This window comes from Aedes aegypti, chromosome 3 (genome assembly GCF_002204515.2).
Source record: "Aedes aegypti strain LVP_AGWG chromosome 3, AaegL5.0 Primary Assembly, whole genome shotgun sequence".
NCBI classification, from domain to species: Eukaryota; Metazoa; Arthropoda; class Insecta; order Diptera; family Culicidae; genus Aedes; species Aedes aegypti.
In genome coordinates, this window is record NC_035109.1 from 220,774,959 (window position 1) to 220,794,051 (window position 19,093).

General features: G+C 38.9%; 1 protein-coding gene across 1 annotated transcript in view; it reads right to left on the reverse strand.

Moving 5' to 3' along the window:
• Positions 1-2,860: 2,860 nt before the first annotated feature.
• LOC5578183 overlaps positions 2,861-19,093 on the reverse strand; it is a 241,769-nt gene continuing 225,536 nt past the window's right edge. The window contains exons 5-8 of the mRNA XM_021849975.1: positions 14,629-14,802; positions 14,388-14,542; positions 14,033-14,312; positions 2,861-5,237 (exon numbers count right to left, since the gene is read on the reverse strand). Coding sequence (XP_021705667.1) covers positions 3,674-5,237; positions 14,033-14,312; positions 14,388-14,542; positions 14,629-14,802 — 2,173 coding nt within the window. The 3' untranslated portion in view covers positions 2,861-3,673. The remainder of the gene's footprint in view (positions 5,238-14,032; positions 14,313-14,387; positions 14,543-14,628; positions 14,803-19,093) is intronic.

Sequence of the window (19,093 nt, forward strand, 5' to 3'; positions counted from 1 at the left end):
AAAAATGATATTTCTCTCGTTCTTGTTATTGGTGCAAGTTATGTTACATTTTGATACTTTTTAAATTAAAGAGTATCTTTATTTTAAATATTATAAAAAATATATATAAACTAATTCACACTAAAAAAATATTGTAGCTAGAATAATTTGGAGAAAATGTATTTTCTTTTATTTTCATAAGTTATGCAGACGTATTGTAGGATTGTTCCTAATGATGTTTTCGAAAAACATTCGTAGTTTAAAAATATTAGTTACATTTACTTTTGTGTAACAGACTGAAATCTTTTTATTCTATTCGTGAATATAATAGTACCATCCGTCTAGAACAATTTATATCGTCAAATAAGGTACGATAATATGATTTCATTTGGAAAATTTGTTTATTTTGCCCTTTCACAATTCAGCTTAAATAAACCACGATAAGGTTCGTTTGAATTTTGAAATATTCATTATTTTGTGTTTTTATAAAACTAGAAAGATTGAAAATACTTTTGGGTGGATTAATTCAAATTTTCTATGGAGCTTTAACAAATTTAAGCTGGGAATGAAAAAAGCTAAAGGAAAACAATATTTCAGCATATTCAAACTTATTCAAATTCGCATGAGCAGTCTGCTAATATGCTATATTAATGCTTGATCCACTTACCCCATCCCATCAAAAAGTAGGGGGAAGTGTACCATGTCCATTATATCTGTATTTATTTATAAAAATCACATACTTTTCATTGTGAGTCACTCAATTAGAACTGAAATGCTCACCCTGTGCTGAAAAAACTAATAGTATTGGATTTTAGACAGAGATACAATGGATTTTTGATTAATAGAAACCAATTTTGAATATAATTGATTTTTGCAACTTGTTGTTTGCTTGTGTTAGTGTACGTGTATTACCAGTTTTGCAAAAGTATTAGTGTGGACGTAAGAATATAACCTAAAACGAAGCAATGGTGCAAAAACATTTAATATATTCAAGTATTTATGCTTACTATGGACAAATGATCCACTTACCCCACTGATACACTTCCCCCACTGTACCTTATATTTTTCAATTAGTTCGATGTACATGTAGCAGTGAATTGTGTGTACCGTAAGTTGTTTGCTAGTTCCGCGAGTTGATCGGAAGTGCAATTGGTTACATCCTTCAGAACTGCAAGCGCTCAGATTAGATTAGATTAGATTTCGTCTACATCACTCAATTCTCTATTTTATTTTTTTCGGCTGAACTATACTTGAAGTATGGATTCATATTTGTTTTTATTATTTAGAGATTTCTAGAAAATTGCTTATCAGAACTGATTGGTTTTGTAGAATTATTTGCTAAGCCACTTCTCGCCCAAAATATTTTGGATTTTTTGGATAACAAAACATATTTTGAATAAAAAATACTAGAACAAAAGCTGTTAACTGCATAAAAACGTTTTGCATAAAATCGTTTCTTATATGGACTTTTGGCATGATGCACGTTCAGCATATTGAGAATTATATGTCTTCTTTAAAATGCTACCTGTTCTTGTATGCAACCACTTTATGCACAATGGCATTATTCGAAACGTCTTTATGTAAAATGGTCCACCTCCCTAGTGATACTATTGGGCCAATAAGTATATTTTTGAAAACTCTAATGAATTTAATTGGGTGCCGCAGATCATTAAGGGGCAGGATCCGTCAATGATTTCAAAATTTTCAAAAGCATTTTTTTCATTTAAAATCAAGAAAATTCACAGGAAAATGTGGTCACTGTATTCTATTCTCCAGCCGGAACATACTGAACACATTTTCATCAAATAATTTTTAGTTTTGAACAGAAAAACTGCTTTTGAAGTTTCGATGATGACGATGATTACGAAGACGGAGCGTTGAACGTTAATGCGTGCCACTAGTCTCTTTTACTTTTACTCGCCACCTGAGTAAAATACATAACAATGCTGTGATAGCTCTCTTTTTTATGGAATTTTCCTCTGTTGTGTTTTGTGTCGCCTCTTCCTTGCTTATTTTGCTTCTCTGATAAGTATTTTTCGCACGCTTACAAAGAGGCAACGACAGCATTTGGCGATCTTGAGGAGTATTAGCAAGCCTTATTATAACTACATCACAAGTTTAAATCTAATTGGTTTATGTTAGATTAGTTGAAAACAGTTGGAGACCTTAAGTGTAAGAGGGTTAATTTTCACCTTTTCCTCTTTTGACCAGATCAATTTGCTAACGGCATGCGTAGTTACATTGACGTTCAATTAGAATCAAATCTCCATAGCTCGATATTGAAGGAAACATCGAGTTAGGGTGGTATTGCTGTTTGCGTTTGACGTGCAAATCCTCACTAAATGTGCTTCAAATGCGGCAAGACGAAACAATCAAAGGACACCTAGCAGCAACCATGTATTTCACCGCCAACCTAGCATAGAAAAGCTTACTTTGGCATCGCATTTCTTGTAGAGAATCTTATCGCGTTTGGTGTTTTCACATTTCATATTTGCGTTTCAAACGCACACAGCAATATCTAGTTACAGAACACAAAACCAATGCAACTGCGATCCAAGGGACCATCGAGTTAGCCATGGAATCCAACGTTTACCATGGTTCTCTAACACGATATCAAGATACGGAATATCTAGTAATGAGGAGTGGATTGTTGTTAGAATCAGATCCTTTATTCTATGCAATTTATTGAAATATGTAGTTTTGAAGCTTGCAATTTGTATATTGTAGCTAATATTATTAGGCATGTTCGACTAGTTTCCCGGAATCAGTTTTCGATCACCCTTCTTTGAAAACCCCGATTGATTGATTGAATTGATTGTTCAAGTACGTATGAATAATGGAATAAATCTGTGATATCTAGAAAAGAGATTTGCTACCGTTGTTAGTTTTATTTCTCGTTTATTAACCTTCATCTTTCTTTTTCATCTCTACAAGTTTATCTGCAGTTGTATATAATTGAATTGGTTTTTCCTATTTCATCTCGTTAAATTTGTTCATTTTGTTGCTCATATTTACAAATTGTGCAGTGTGGTTTTAAATTTGTATTTACTTTCGATTTTAAATAACTTTTCTCTCTACTTGACAATACATAACAAAGGGTTGATCAGTGTTGCTGGCGAGACTTTCAAGTGCACCAACGGCATGTCAACACTCTGCGCTTTCTTTCTCTCTTTGGTTTACTCTGTAAATGACTAACTTTCCGCTGCCACTCAACTGCCGAGTGGATGTTTTATTTTTTAATTTGATCCTACAAACGGAAAAACTAGGAAAATCTGTTGCCTAAAACTTAACTTGTCGAGAGAAGGGCTGCTTTGTCACTTTGCGTTTTTGTTTCCCATCCGTAAGCTTGTCTGCCAAACGAAACTTCTGAAACGAAGCTAGCAAAACTGTCTTATTAGGAATGCTCTCGATCCCAACCTGATTGCAACCCTTCCCTCTCTAATATTTTGAGTCGATTTTCATCGCAGTGCACTTTAAAGTTTGTGACTTGAATCCGTTAATTGGAGTGTTGTGTGTTTTTTCTTTACTGGACGAATAAACTATCGAAAAGGGGGAGGAAAATGAAGGCATGCTTGCTTTTGGTTGCATTGTATTATGCTAAAACTTAACCTTTTCTAAGAGTTTCACTTGGCTACACAGTATCTACTGAAAAGTTTGGACGAGAACTGCTGCTCCATTCCGAAGGAGGCACGTCTCAGTCGTAATATTTCTGGCCGTACAGTCGGCAATATATGGTGAAGGCGAGAATGATCAGCGTACATAAGACAACACCAGCCACCACCATCTGAATGACGGGAAACTGGAAGCACTCTACCACATCAGGGTAGTCTCCCGTATTGGGAATGTACTTGGTACGGCACAGTTCTGGTGCTTCGTCCGTTAGATATGGGATGTTCAATAAGAACTCCTTATCAAACAATCCAGCACGGATGTAGTTCTCTTCGATGTATTCATAATTCTTATCGATATTGCTTTCGACTACACGAAGACCAGACACATTTGGGCAGTTTGAAACTCCATTGCACAGCAGGTACTCTGGAATACATACGTGTTGGTCTCCAGGACAGTAGAAATCACAGCTATCCTTGAACATAGACGAAGTCGCCAAGGTTCCATCAGCATTTCTCGGCAGGTGGAAAAGTTCGGTCCACACGAATTTGAATGCATTCTTGCCAATGGCGCTATCACCCGTATACTGGATTAACACTGGCAGTGGTTCGTTTTCATTTTCGACAGATCCTAGTTCAGCTGCTGAAAGGATAGCGAAGTCTCGAGCAAGGGTGACATTCTCCGGACACACTATGAATCTTGGTTCCAGCCTTCCTGCAAGATAGATTTCAATTCTTGCATGTTCACAGCTCTTTTCGGCAAACCTTGCTTTATCTAGATGAAGCCACAGATCTCTTTGGGCAGCAACCTTGAGCTCCCATATACATTTCTCGCGACGATTCTCATTCAGCTGTATGCCTAGGGCATTCTTGTACGGGAATACTAATTCTCCATCAGGTGACGGTCCTAAAGTAATTGGACCACAGATCGGACCATGAGCGAATTCATAGTTTGCTTCGAACAAGGTATTCGGATTCTTGAAATAACTGGTCGTCGCATGTTGGCCTTGAATGATCAGTTCTAGGTTCATCTGATCTCCCGACGAAATTACTCGAACAGGACGGGGAATATTGTCGCAGAAGCATGCCAACCGGTTTTGATTTTTATCCTTCTCCTCCCACAAAATCAGTTTATCGACGCGTTCTTCATGACATCTGGTGCAAGCAGTCATCGAGTACGGTACCTCTTTGAACATAACCGAAGTGACTTCAACAACGACTCTCGAGAACAGCCTTCGATCCGTAACGAACTTGTACTGACATCGCACATCACTTCCAGCAGCTCGCTTGTAGATTAAAGTGTTTCTTGGAGACCCCAGCTCGCCCTTGTTGTATTTCCAAGCGTAAAAAATCTCATCGCAAAGTGTATTCTGCACCGGATCGCCGTATTTGGTGTTGTTGAAAAAGTCGTAGTGTGCCCAATAGTACAGCGAACTACCACTGTAAGAGCCTGTCTTGCTGAGGAACTTCACGTACAGGGATCGACCGGTGCTCACGAAATCGATCTTCTCCATTGGTCGTGAAAATGTGTCGCAGAAAGTTTTGATGATACGCGCCGGATCCGGATGATTAGCATCGTAGATGGTGAGCGATTCGGCGCAGTCTTCTTCGTAGTTGATTATGGGAGCTTCGATTCGATTTATACGGAAGCTGAAAAATAAGAAAAGTTGTTGAATTATTGTATTTACGGTTTAAACTGCTAATATGGTCATAAGTATGATTTTTGCATGAAGGTATTTTGGGCAGTGTTTTCGTTTAAATGTTTGGTTTCTGGCCAGCCTTCCTTGTGCATTGGGATCATTTTTGGCCAAACGGCACAGTAAAGAAGCTGTAAAATTGCTGTAATTCAGGAGCGGCGTTACGAAAAAGTGACACATTAAGTATTAACTCAGTTTTGAACTGAATGAATCCCAGGACAATATTAGTAAGTAAGGCCATTCTGGGCACGAAAGCATAAGAGCACCTGGAACCTGTTTCAGAAGGAACTGGCACATATCATATTCATACGCTTTATGGCACGCGGTTCATATTTCATGGGTTTTCATTTCGATTTTCAAGAGCACCATGTGCACAAAGCCATGATATTTTATAGAAACCATGTCAAAAATCAAACATTGAATTCTTCTTGTTGTTTCTCAGTGTTCTTATGAGAGCTTCTACAAATAATTACTGAAAGCTTTTTTTTGCTGATTGATCATTTTTGCATGTGTATATCGTGTGGCAGATATGAATATATTCTATGCTCTGGTAGGCCGAGAACATTTCCAATCTAAAAAATCCTTGACTGGAATTCGAAGATTTATCTATGAGTTAAACGATATTTCAATGCTTACGAATCAGACCTTTTGTCAGTAATCGTAATTTTAGGACAAGTTGGAATGGGGCGTCAGGAAAACCTCCAGAGATTATTTCAAAAATCCTTCTCCAGAGACTCTTCCAGGGATTTCTCCAGGAATTCTTTCGAAATGCCTCCAGGGATTTTACCAGTTATTCCTCCAAAATAAATCCATACAGCGATTTATCCAGAGATTCTACTAGTGCTTTTGCCAGGAAGAACTTTTGTTCGCCATGAGACATTTTAGGCCGGTCCTAATAGGGCTTCAGGATTATCTTCAACAATTATCCCCGGAGATCCTCAAGGAAATCCTGACGTTCGTCCGACCAGATGCTCTCATTATAAAATCTGCACATCTCAGCTCACGACATGAAGTCATTGCAGGATGCGTTGAGCTTCTTATAGAACTTCTGCGTTTCTTGAAACCGAACCTGCTGTCCCAGATCGTAGCTATTTGATCAACCAGTCCGGAAATCCAAGCCGCTCAAGTTTACGCATTGTTAAATCATGGAAAAGTCTATGTAGGTGCCATCCACTTGGCCGCTTCTTCTTCTTCTTCCAAGCTGGAGTTCAGAGCGCTCGCGTATACCATGAGATAAGTAGCGGTTGACCGAAGCAGTGTTGATATTGCAATATTATTAGTATAGCTGCAAGGTTCATCCTACTGTAAACTAATAAACGATTTCTTCACCCCGCTTAAACCTGGTTCAATCGTATGGGTAAACGTGGTTTACGGCTTAAGCGAATCGGCCCTAAGAGTTCTTCTTCTTTTCGGCATTACGTCCCCAAGTTATGGTCCGACGTACAATTATGTTTAAGAAAAAAAAAACAATATGAAATTGATATCTGGCGCGAAAGTGACGGTAGTGAATTATCGTAGGAGGTACACCAAAATTCAACCGGTAGATTTAAAACGATCGTAGAAGAAGGGAACTCGAAACACTTATGGTCCGACGTACAATTATGTTTAAGACATACATGAAACGAGTGTACGGAGTGATCGTTGTCTATCCTTCGAAAAAGGCACAATAAAAGTGACCGAAACGTCAGGTGTAGAACCGAAATCCGTTTATGATTCCTAGACTGAAAGCCGAAAACCCAAAAACATAACCTCCATCATAGTCGATTCCTGTACATAATATAATTTGTTTCAATAATTAAAGCAGAGAGGAAGGAAACCTCAGTAAAAAGAGGAAAAGGTTCTGGGATATTCAGGAAGAGGAGAATTGGTTGAAGGAAGGAAGCTATTCGTGTAAGTGAAGTAACGATTATATGATTCTGAAAAATAATTCAATAAACAATCGTTACAGTTTTGAGCTGCTAAAACCATAAAAGAGCTGCTTCAAGAAAATAGTGACCCACCCGAACCTATGCTGTTTGGGAACATTTTGTTATGAGCCATATTCTGAACCAAGCCGAAAAGCTAAAATGAATATTTGTATATAATATTTTATACATTCTTGAAAAGTACCAAAGCATATTTCGATAATGCGAACAAAGGTGAACAGATCTCAAAAGTCTTTGTTTTACATAACATATTGATGTAAATTCTTGAGGTTCTGCAGATATCTAAGCTTTTGCTCCATAAGTTCATAGATTTTCATCTTCACGAATTCTTCTAGAGATTCATTTAGAACTTTCCTAGGAAATAGGTTCGAAAATTTCTCCAGGGAACCATAAAAAATGTTATATTAGTCTTAAGAACTTGTTGAATTGGTTTTAAAAATCTATATTAATAAAAATGGTATGGTGTTTGTATGTCACAAAATGGCCTAAGAAAGGGTTCATGAATTTTCACAGTATATTCACTGTTACATTGTCTAAGACTACGTTTGGTTTCTCAAGATATGCCTAGTGGAATTTCTTCCTAATTTGCTCATGCACAAATTATGTCACGCTCCAAGGGGGGGGGGGGGGTCAAGCCAAGTGTGAAAAGCCTTAGAAAAAAATTTAAGGACTCATACAAAATGTGTGACATATGGGAGGGGGTGGGGGTAGGTCGAAAGAAATGAAATTTAGCGTGACATAATTTGTGTACCGATCCTTACGGAATTACATCGAAAATTTCTAGAATTTTCCTTCAATTCTTGTACCGATTTCTCCAAATATTATATTGGGTTATCTAAAAAATAATACTACACAAATTCTTCCAGGAAAATAAAAATGGTTTGTTTTAGCAAATTCGTGTGAACATTGAAGAAATTCGTGTTAAAATGATTTCGAGAAATCATAGAGGAATTCCTCGAAAAGCTCTTATGGCAATTTTTCAGCAATACTTCTAGTTGTTTTTAGAATATTTTTTTCAAAACATTCCTCACAGATTATCCCAGAAATTACACCATAAATCCTTTCAGAGATTATTCCACAAACATTTTAGTAATTCTTCCAGAAATTTCTCAACCACAACCAAGGATTCCTCATAAATTAATCCAGAAATTATTGGATTTGTTTTAAGTGTATTCTGCACTTATTGTTAAAATTACAAAATCCATTTCATTAGTTTTTCTTTATACTCAACCAAAACTTTCTCAAGAATCCAGAAGAGATTTAGAGATTTTTGAAAGATTTATCTCTTGCAGGAATGTATCATATATTTCATCAGTGATATCTTTCGTTTAGAAATATTTTCCTGATTTTATTTCTGGAATTCCCTCCAATAATTTCTGAAAAATTTCCTTGACATCTTCTTGGACAAATTCCTAGCGAAATCATGTAAGAATGCTTTGATTACTTTTTTGGGAAATCATTAGAAATCATTTTGAGGGTATCATTAGAAAAAAAAAAATTGAGGGTACCGTTGGAAAAAAATCTGGTAGATTTCCTCAAGGTATTTCAGGAACATGAATTCCTTGGGAATAGGGGACGGACCTGGTGTAGTGGTTAGAACACACGCCTCTCATGCCGAGGACCTGGGATCGAATCCCATCTCCGAGATAGTCACTAAATAATTTTCAGTGACGACTTCCTTCGGAAGAGAAGTAATGCTGTTGGTCCCGAGATGAACTAGCCCAGGCTAAAAATTGTCTTTTTTACTCCTGAAGAAACCCTCAAGAAAATTGAAGGCAAATACCTGAATTACATTCTGATGAAATTGATGAGGAAAATCATAAAATCCCATTTTGGAAACACGCTTTGAGAGATGTCTGGTCGGATTATTTGAGTAATCCTTATTGAAACGTTCAGATTATTTTCGGGCTTGAGATCTCTTGCCCGCTATCAGCTTTGAAGTGGTCTTATCGGCATATTACTCTTCAATGTGCTTTACTGCCGTAAATCGCAAGTCAGTCCCATCTGCATTTTCGTCAATATTTAGTTGAGTTCAGTATTCAACATCTCTTCCAAAGCTCTTTCAGCAGCACCAGTGAAATAATATGATTTGTTCGGAAAAATTAGGAAAAAAAACAGCAAGTCAAATTGTCCCATAATGAAAAGTAACCGCATATTAGTCCCACTGCAGACTTTCACACCGTGAAACACAAAAATGTAACTTGTTTCGATCATCTTTATATTTTTATCTGAAAGATATCGTAGTGAAAAGCAAATTTTGAACGTTTCATTAAATTGAAACATGTTACAATCCTCTGTAATTTTTTGAATATTCGTATGTAAAACGAGTTGGAAAACTTCAGAGCCCATTTTCTCAATGCCTACTTTTTACAAATCGAATTGCGATTCACGGCAGTTTAGATTACTAAATAAAACATTAGAACGATTTCAACAATAGATGAACACAAGGTCCATTATTTTCAATTAAAAATCTTTATGTTGATTGAAAGTATAGTATTTTGATTAATTGCCTGGTCGATTGACACACATCTTTATTGTGAAAGTCTCCCAAATTTGACTCCGCACCGGGCCCCGTAAACCCTAGCTACGCCACTGTGTCTATATACGGTTTTTTTTTTTCTGAAAGTTTGAAGCATGTTTAAAAAAAGGTTTTAAGTGATTTTTTTATTTAGCTGATATGGGGTAACATTGATCACCGAGGAAAACAACGTTCGGTAATATTGAAAATATCCCCGACCAGACGGAAGAAACAAGATTATAACAAACTGTGTTCACCTGATATGCTTTTTTTATATCACCAGTTGTTACAAAACATGTACCGTTAGTAGTTAAAATAACAAAAATTCTAACAAAATTTGCACCAAATCAAACTAAAATATAACAAACCCTGTTACAATTGTATCAAAATTATTACAGAATGTGTTGCAAGGATGTTACAAAATAACAAAATTATTGCTAACTATGTTACTGTTTATGACATCGGATGATATTTGCAACAAACTTATAAATGCGATGTCACAAATATAACAAATGTTGTTATAAATGTGTTACTAAAAATATAACAAGTTGAAAACAAAGCCATCTTGATTACAAAATTGTATCAACTTCTGTTATTTTTAACTGCTGCTGATAGAAATGTGTTATAATCTTGTTATGTGGTTCTGGTCGGGTCATTACTTACTAAAACCATGGTCCCTGAAGCCGGATATAAGGGCCAAACTTTTAGTAGCCATGTATTATTTTATTTATTTCAAAATAAGAAACACCTTGAATTACGGAATACGCCTAAAGGTTGGCGATTTCTTAAGGAGATTCTGCATTCTTTTTAGTAATTTGTGAATCATGCTAAACTGAACATACAGTATTGAACAAAACATTTGCAACTTTTTTGATTTTTCATACAAAATAACCAACTTTGATAAACTATATCTCAGTTATTTATGGACCGATTTGAATGAAATTTTAACATAACTTGAATTTTAACATATATTTTTGAGCGATTTTTCCAATCACAAGTTGAAAAGTAGTAACGGTTTGACTAAAGTGAATTTTTTGATGATTTTTGAATAAGTTTGCTGAAGACAGTTTTTGTGTAGGGCTATCAAATTTTGAGATAAAAAGTTTTGATTTTTTCGTCGAAAATTACACTATAGTCAAACCGTTATTACCTATAAACTTGTGATTGGAAAAAAATATTCGAAAATATATGTTAAAATTCAAGTTATATCTGATGTTTTGTGAAAGTTTCATTCGAATCGGTCCATAAATAACTGAGATCTAACTCACCAAAGTTGGTCATTTTGTATGAAAAATCGAAAAAGTTGCAAATGTTTTGTCCAATACTGTATTTATAAAAGTTGTAATAACGGAATCGTTTTCAGCTATGTAATTTTAAGTAACAACCGTATTTCTCTTGCTCATATCACTTTTAGAGGTTATATGAGAGATGATTCTTTGATCGTGTCGTCCATAATCATTTGAATCATTTGTCCGCGAGCTACATCAACTCCTGGTAGGCATACTCGCCGTACGAGGAACTCCCTGTGCGATGGATTTGAAATTGAGCTACTCGATTACCTACCACCACTACATCTCGAACGGTCATCGATGGTCATCTGCTCGATTTTAAGTTGTTAGATTAGTAATAAATGTTTGTAGTGTTTAGCGAATAAAGTCCAGTAGTTTTAATGTAATAAAGTGTTTTTGTGAAATTGTTGTGTTCTGTTCTGCATGCAATGGAAGAAGATAAACGGATGGCAAGGATCTTGAGGGATTAAGGACGACCAGGACATAGGAATTTGAGCCGATTGGATTGGATAAGGAAAAAAGAGATACATCTGGTGAAGGTCGAGTGGAGGTCACAATCAATTTTGGTCGGACTAATCCCCGACACATTGTTTCAAAAAGTTGAGAATTTCACGCATGAACACAATTCAATTTTCGCAAAAACGTTAATATTCATTAGCTCATTTACCGTGCGGAATCGAAATCCGTGCACCTAAGAAATGAATTTAAATCCGTCCACTTCATACAAAACGAAACTATTTGTATGAAGTGTACAGATTTTGAGCCTGTACGGATTTCGGTCCCCCACTGTATAGAAGGAAGATAATCACCATTCATGCATTGAAAATTTTTCATCGATAAATGTAGATTCGAACTTTTTACAAGGTGTGTCATTGCGATCAATGTTATCCCGGATTACAATACTGATCTTCTTCTTCTTCTTCTTTCTGGCATTACGTCCCCACTGGGACAGAGCCTGCTTCTCAGCTTAGTGTTCTTATGAGCACTTCCACAGTTATTAACTGAGAGCTTACTGTGCCAATGACCATTTTTGCATGCGTATATCGTGTGGCAGGTACGAAGATACTCTATGCCCTGGGAAGTCGAGAAAATTTCCAACCCGAAAGGATCCTCGACCGGTGGGATTCGAACCCACGACCCTCAGCTTGGTCTTGCTGAATAGCTGCGCGTTTACCGCTACGGCTATATGGGCCCCTACTGATATCTTAGCTATCGATTGCAGTTGAAAGATTGCATAACGATTCATTTTAATTGAACCGATAATTTTTCATACAATTTAATGTCTATTTTCGGTTTTTTTGTAACTTTGACAATGGGTATGTAAAACATGAAAATAGACAACCACATTGCTTTTTGGAATTATTGCAGTTGGAATATGGTTAGAGAATGTTTATAGAGAACGTCGATTAGATTTTTTTTATAAAATATAATACATCTAGACGTTTAATATTTTTATGGACATTTCTCACTTCGATTACAAAAACAGCCCCAATTTGTAAAAATGATTTTTGCAAAGTGATTTGAGACCGGTTTTAAGGCCTACTATAATTAGGCTGTCAGGTATAAGTGACAAACTCTTTAAAACTGCATCATATAATGATCGTAGAACAGATTGTTAATAAGGGTTTTTAAAAATGATAAAATCTCAACTATTTTCAATATTTGAATTTAAAGCTTCACATGTTTTTGCTTCCAACAAAAATAGTTCTGACATGAAGTGTCATACTCTTTGCATTCGTTTTGCTTAGTTGACCAACATAAATTATGTTATTTCGTTTAGTATAAGTCCCCCACTATCAAAGTTACTCGTATTATCAAAGATACCCCAGTTTACAGCACTTGCAAAGTTTGAAACCCTAATAATATTAATCTAAGCATAAAAACTGATAAATGGAGTCCAAATCAAATTCTTCACGGTAATCTTACTGCATGGTAGCCTGACAAAGAAATTCTTCTACAAACGCAGAACTCCATCACCGAAAGCCATTCACGTACGTAACTTCATTGTTAAGGTACCCCACATCATATTCATATAATTGCTTTTCTGAAAAGTCAAATCATCGGGAAGATTAATGGCGTTCAACGTTGCTCAAACCCAGAAGCTTTGGATTCAATGGATTCCGTTATCGCACACTTTTTCCACGCGTAGGGCGGTTAAAGGGTGCGAAAAACTTGGTGTCGTTCACTTTTTTTTCATGCATGTGACCTTTTGCTTTTTCAATCAGCCATTGAATATGAATATGAGCCATAGGAATATTATATGACAGTTATTACTGAAACTGATTTGAAGCCTGGATCCAAACTCAAAAGAGATCCAAACATTTCTGTTCATCGTAATGATCGACTGGATAGAGCATGTGGTTGAGTTGCAATCATCATTCATAGGCCCATAAAACATCAACTTTTTTGTCATTTTAAAACCAAAGTTTATGAAGCTTTGTTTTTTTTTATTGAAATATTCGCCCACTCATCAACTTTTACGTGTAACAAATTTAATTCGTTAAAAAAATGGCCTCCAAGAGCATTTCAGTTTAAATAGTGGCTACGGAGATCTTCCTCTAAAATTAGAAACTTTTTAGAGAATTGGTTGCATTGCTGCCATCCATGTTCCTGTTAAAATCAACGTGGGTTCAGCCCCTGGGCAACAGAGTACAGTGAACTCGCTTTGGTAAAAATAATAAAATCTTCTTCTTCTTTTTCTTCTTGGAATTAGCACTTCCACAGTTGTTAACTGAGAGCTTTCTTTGCCAAAGTTGCCATTTTTGCATTTGTATATCGTGTGGCAAGTACGTGATACTCTATACCCAGGGAAGTCAAGGAAATTTCCATTACGAAAAGATCCTGGACCGACCGGGAATCTAACCCAGACACCTTTAGCATGGCTTTGCTTTGTAGCCGCGGACTCTAACCACTCGGCTGAGGAAGGCCCCATGCTATGACATGCAATTCAGTGTTTCCCATACGCACCATTACGGAGACTACTGTACCTTCATTCCCAACGTGTCACATCACTCACCTTGGAAAATACAGTCGAACGATTTCACCCTCATTTCCTTGGATGTGATAGCTGCAGGACGTGTTCGGTGGATACCAATGTGCCACGCTGAGGAAAATTCCTTCTGAAGCACTCGTAGCCTTCAGAGCGTCAGAGCTGAGCAGCCAATCGCAGGCCCCGTGCTTGGTGCCAACCGTCTCCACATGGCCCGGCCAGTTTCCTACGTTGAAATGGAATCCGGTGTTGAGCAGCGGTCCTGCCGGAGACGACACAAACTCCACGTACATGTATTGCGACGTTCCTGTAGAAGGGGAAGTGATATTATTCAATCCTCAATAAGCAAATATTGACCAGAATTGGACATAGGAATACAAACCTATGATGCTGAAAGGAAACTTTCCCATCCCACAGAACTTGCCAATCGGCGGAGCGTGTTCATCGCGTCCATCGTAAACCGCCAGCCAATCGTACGGGCAGTGTTCTGAGCCAGATCCAATCTCCTTCATCGGACATGTCATGATGTTTTCACACCTGCGAATCCCCGGAACGACAAGCATGGAAACGGTTAAAGTTAATTACGATGAATTTCAAAGCACACCTCGAGGATGTTTTCTCACCTCTGACCATCGACGGCGAACTGTTCGTTCTGGATGTAGAGCTTAATGAAGGGCAATCTGGTTTGCAGCCTGTATCGACACTTGAGGGCCCGCGGGTAAATTCCCGGATAGGCGGGCGATTGTACGTAGCATGTTTGCAGCCGGCAGTCGCGAAATTCCCGCTCGCAGTAAGAGCTACTTGTCGTCGTCGTCATCGCACATCCAAAATGAAACAAAAATATGCATAAATTTCATCAACTTTAAAAGGTTATTTATATTCATTGAATAAATCAATTTTGGTAAAAGCTCGCTTCACTGAGAGGCTGATGCATATCCATCGCCATGCATTTTGATTATGATATGCAGCAGTCAGGCCTTATCCGGAGCAAAGCAAATATAACTTCATGTATATACAACGGAGGCACACAGCGATTCACTTGAACTACGCAATAAACATGTGCGATAGACCAGCACAGCAAGAAGCAAGTTAAGAATGATTTATGTCAATCTCTAGTTACGACTGTTCTTATTAAGATGGTTCCATTTATGATCAAATTTCAGATTAGCGTCCAAAAGCAATCTTTTGTCAGGATATTAAGAAAGACGTTCATGATATTCTGCAAAATAGTGAAGTATGGCAGCAAAAGTTTTTGTTGTTGGATGGCAACACTATTTTACTAAATTCAATTGAAAGACAAAAAATGTAATCATAAGTACATAGAATATTTCATTGTGCAGTAATGATGCAGTGAACCACAAGATCTTTCGAACCGGTGCTATCCAAGTACATGCCAAGGTCGGTCCAACGATTCTAATAGATTGTGACTTCCTTTTCACAGGCGCCTGAAAGATTATTTGTAGGTGCTACTTCAGAATCCACTCTACAAGTCCCCGGAGGTAGACCAACTTTGGTGGAAGTTTTCTTTAATTCAGCCAGTAACTCGTTACTGGTTGTTCAGGTTGAGCAAGAATTGTGACGACTGACTTAATCCGGTCGTGGCTTGTAACGACAAGACCCGTAATTCTGGTGGCACTGCCACAAATCAATAATACAACTTTCCATCCGTACTCGGCTCACAGTTGTCAAACTAGATGATTAGCAGGATAGGTATAAGATCGAACAATACATCATACAGCGAAGCAAGCCGAGTGATAACGTAAGAAAATATTGATTGGTTTTTTGTTAATTTAATTACCTTTTATGTACAATTTTGCTTAAAAATACTATTTACAGCGCTTACAATCTATCATTATACGTTAAAACCTAAATCTACCATGCAATATCGTGAAATTTGAAATATTACAGTAAAGTAAGTACGGTCAATGAAATATGCAACACAACATAACTGGAAAATTTGTTATTCTAGAGGTGAACTATAACCAGTGGAATTGTAGATACGACTCATCCCTAATTTCAGTTTGGTACACCAAATATGTAAGTTCGTTCCTTGATTATTAAATGAATTCGCTGAAATAAAATTTATTTTTAGCTTTAAGCTCACAAACGCAAAAATCGTGTTGCTATTAAGACCTGGTGATCCCTAACCCCACAAATCTTAAAGATATTTGTACGAGGGAGAAATATGGATGGACATCACAATGTCACTGGATTCAGTTGCAAGAAATGCCAGCGTCCCGATTCGGCCGAAGAGCAGATGGTCGCCTGCGATGCATGTCAGGAATGGGAGCACTTTACATGCGCCGGTGTAGATAGGAGCATAACGGACCAACCATACTTCTGCAGCGTATGTAAGTTGAAGAACACCGGAGGTAAGTCGAAGCAGTCGTTGAAACCACCGGATAAGCAAGACAAGAGATCATCAAGAGCATCGTCGAAGAAAACAACCACGAGAGCCAACCCAGCCCCATCTAGTATCAGTTCCGCTACACGATTGGCCATGTTAGAAGCGCAGATGAAGCTACTGGAAGAACAGGAGATGCAGCAGAAGCAAGATTTAGACGCGGAAGAGGAACTTAAGAAGCGCGAAATGGAGGAAGCCCATAGGCAACTGGAGGAAAAAAAGAAGTTGTTGGATGAGGAGAATCGCCTACGGGAATTGAAGCTGAAGGAAGAGAAGGAAATTCTGGAAAAGCGCAAACTTATGAAGCAGCAGTCCCTGGAGAAAAAGAACGAACTTCTGAAACAGATGTCCGAATGTGGTAGCAAATCCGGTTCGAATATTGATTCAATCGAGAAGGTATCATCGTGGTTGGCAAAACAAGAAGACCCGTGTCCGTTCCCTACAGACGCACTTGTTCACACCATCCTGCCACCCCCCGCGTTGATACAACCAGCTGCCACAACGTCGGTGTCCGTTGCATCGCCCATTCCCACCAGCTTTCCGGCGCCCGTTCAAACACTGGTTTCTGCAACCGTGCCAAGTACCTCGATGCCTGTACTAATGAGGTCCTCCATTCAGCACCCCGTTCAATCCTCCGCCGCACCAATGCTCCGAACATCGCATATTCCGCCGCAGTCAGTACTTCCGCAAATTCCCGTCTCGGCAGCCATCGAACAAGCTTATCAGCCTCCAAATGCCTGTCAGCCACCCGTTCAATCTAACATGTCGATGCCTGCTCGAAACCCGCAGCAACATTCATTGATGTTCACCAGCGCTGGAAACGAATTAAGCCAATCGCAACTTCAGTCGTGTGGGAATCCCGTTGCACTATCTGGCGCCTCAGCAGAATTGAGCACTAATCAGTTGGCAGCAAGACAAGTACTGGGGAAAGACTTGCCAAAGTTCAGTGGTCGACCAGAAGACTGGCCGCTCTTCATAACAAGCTTTGAACAGTCGACGACGGCATGCGGATACACCGACGTTGAAAACTTGATACGTCTTAAGAAATGCCTTGAAGGTAACGCACTAGAGTCTGTGCGTAGCAAGCTATTGCTCCCGTCAAGCGTACCGCACGTTATCCAAACTCTACGCACGCTCTATGGAAGACCCGAGCTGCTGATACGATCGCTGCTCGAAAAAATTCATCACGTCCCGACGCCTAGGTACGATCGTTTGGAGACCGTAATAGAATTTGGCATTGCAGTTCAGACCCTGGTAGATCATCTTGTTGCGGCAGACCAAAATGTACACCTCTCGAATCCGGCCCTCATGCAGGAGCTAGTAGAAAAACTGCCGGGATCGATGAAAATGGAATGGGCGGTTTATAAGTCACGTCTCCCGATAGCTACGCTTCAATCCTTTGGGGAGTTCATGTCCGGAATGGTTGCGACTGTAAGCCAAGTTTCCTACGAGCTTCCTACACTCGACAGGTCCGGAAAAAATGAGAGGGTGAAAATGAAGAAAGGTATCGTTCAAACTCACTCTCCAGGATATGCAGCTACTTCAACGCCATCTTTATCAATGGTTAGAACCGGGAAATCTGGGAAACCGTGTCCATGCTGTAGCCGAGAGGGTCATCGATTGAACGAATGCGCGCGCTTCAAATCGCTCAATACCGAAGATCGATGGAAACTGACGGAACAGAAGAGCCTTTGCCGTACATGCCTGAATAACCACGGTAAATGGCCTTGTCGGTCGTGGAAAGGTTGCGAAGTGGAAGGCTGTCGCCATAAACACCACACGCTGCTCCATGGTGCACCAACGAATTCGCAAACTGGAATATCCGCTAGCCATTTGTCTACTGGCCAGTTTTGTATGTTCAGGATAGTTCCTGTCATGCTACACGGAAATGGACAGAAACTGTTAATCTTCGCCTTTATTGACGAAGGCTCCTCGGAAACGTTGATTGAGGAGACCGTTGCCGAACAGTTGAATGCAACGGGGCCAACCGAACCGTTAACGCTACAATGGACGGGAAATGTCTCCCGAGAGGAATCCAGTTCGCAGAGAATACAATTGAAAATCACCGCAAAAAATAGCGCGTCGCTTCATGATCTCCATCATGTTCGTACCGTAAGCTGTCTGGTTCTTCCGTCACAAACGCTTCGTTATGGAGAAATGGTCCAACATTTTCCGTACCTACGGGGGTTGCCAATCGAGGACTATACCAATGTTCAGCCCAAGCTACTCATCGGACTCAACAATCTCAGCTTATGCGTGCCGAGGAAACTGCGTGAAGGAGGACCACATGATCCGGTGGCTGTCAAGTGTCATCTCGGTTGGAGTATATACGGTGGAGTCCCTGCTAGTCCGATTCGGAACGTGGCCGTGAATATTCATGTCGCTGTTCCGTCAAATGTTGATAAATTGCTCAACGAACAACTTCGCGAGTATTTCGCCATCGAAAGCAACATGATAGCTTCTGGAATCCAGACCGAATCTGAAGACGACAAACGAGCTAACATGCTCCTGGAAACGACAACCAGGCGCATCGATAAGGGTTTCGAAACAGGTTTGCTGTGGAAAACCGACGAGGTAGAGTTTCCTGACAGCTATAGCATGGCACTTCGTCGACTCCTATCTCTAGAACGCAAATTCCGCCAAGATCCAGCTTTAGGAGAACGGGTGACTCAACAACTACGTGA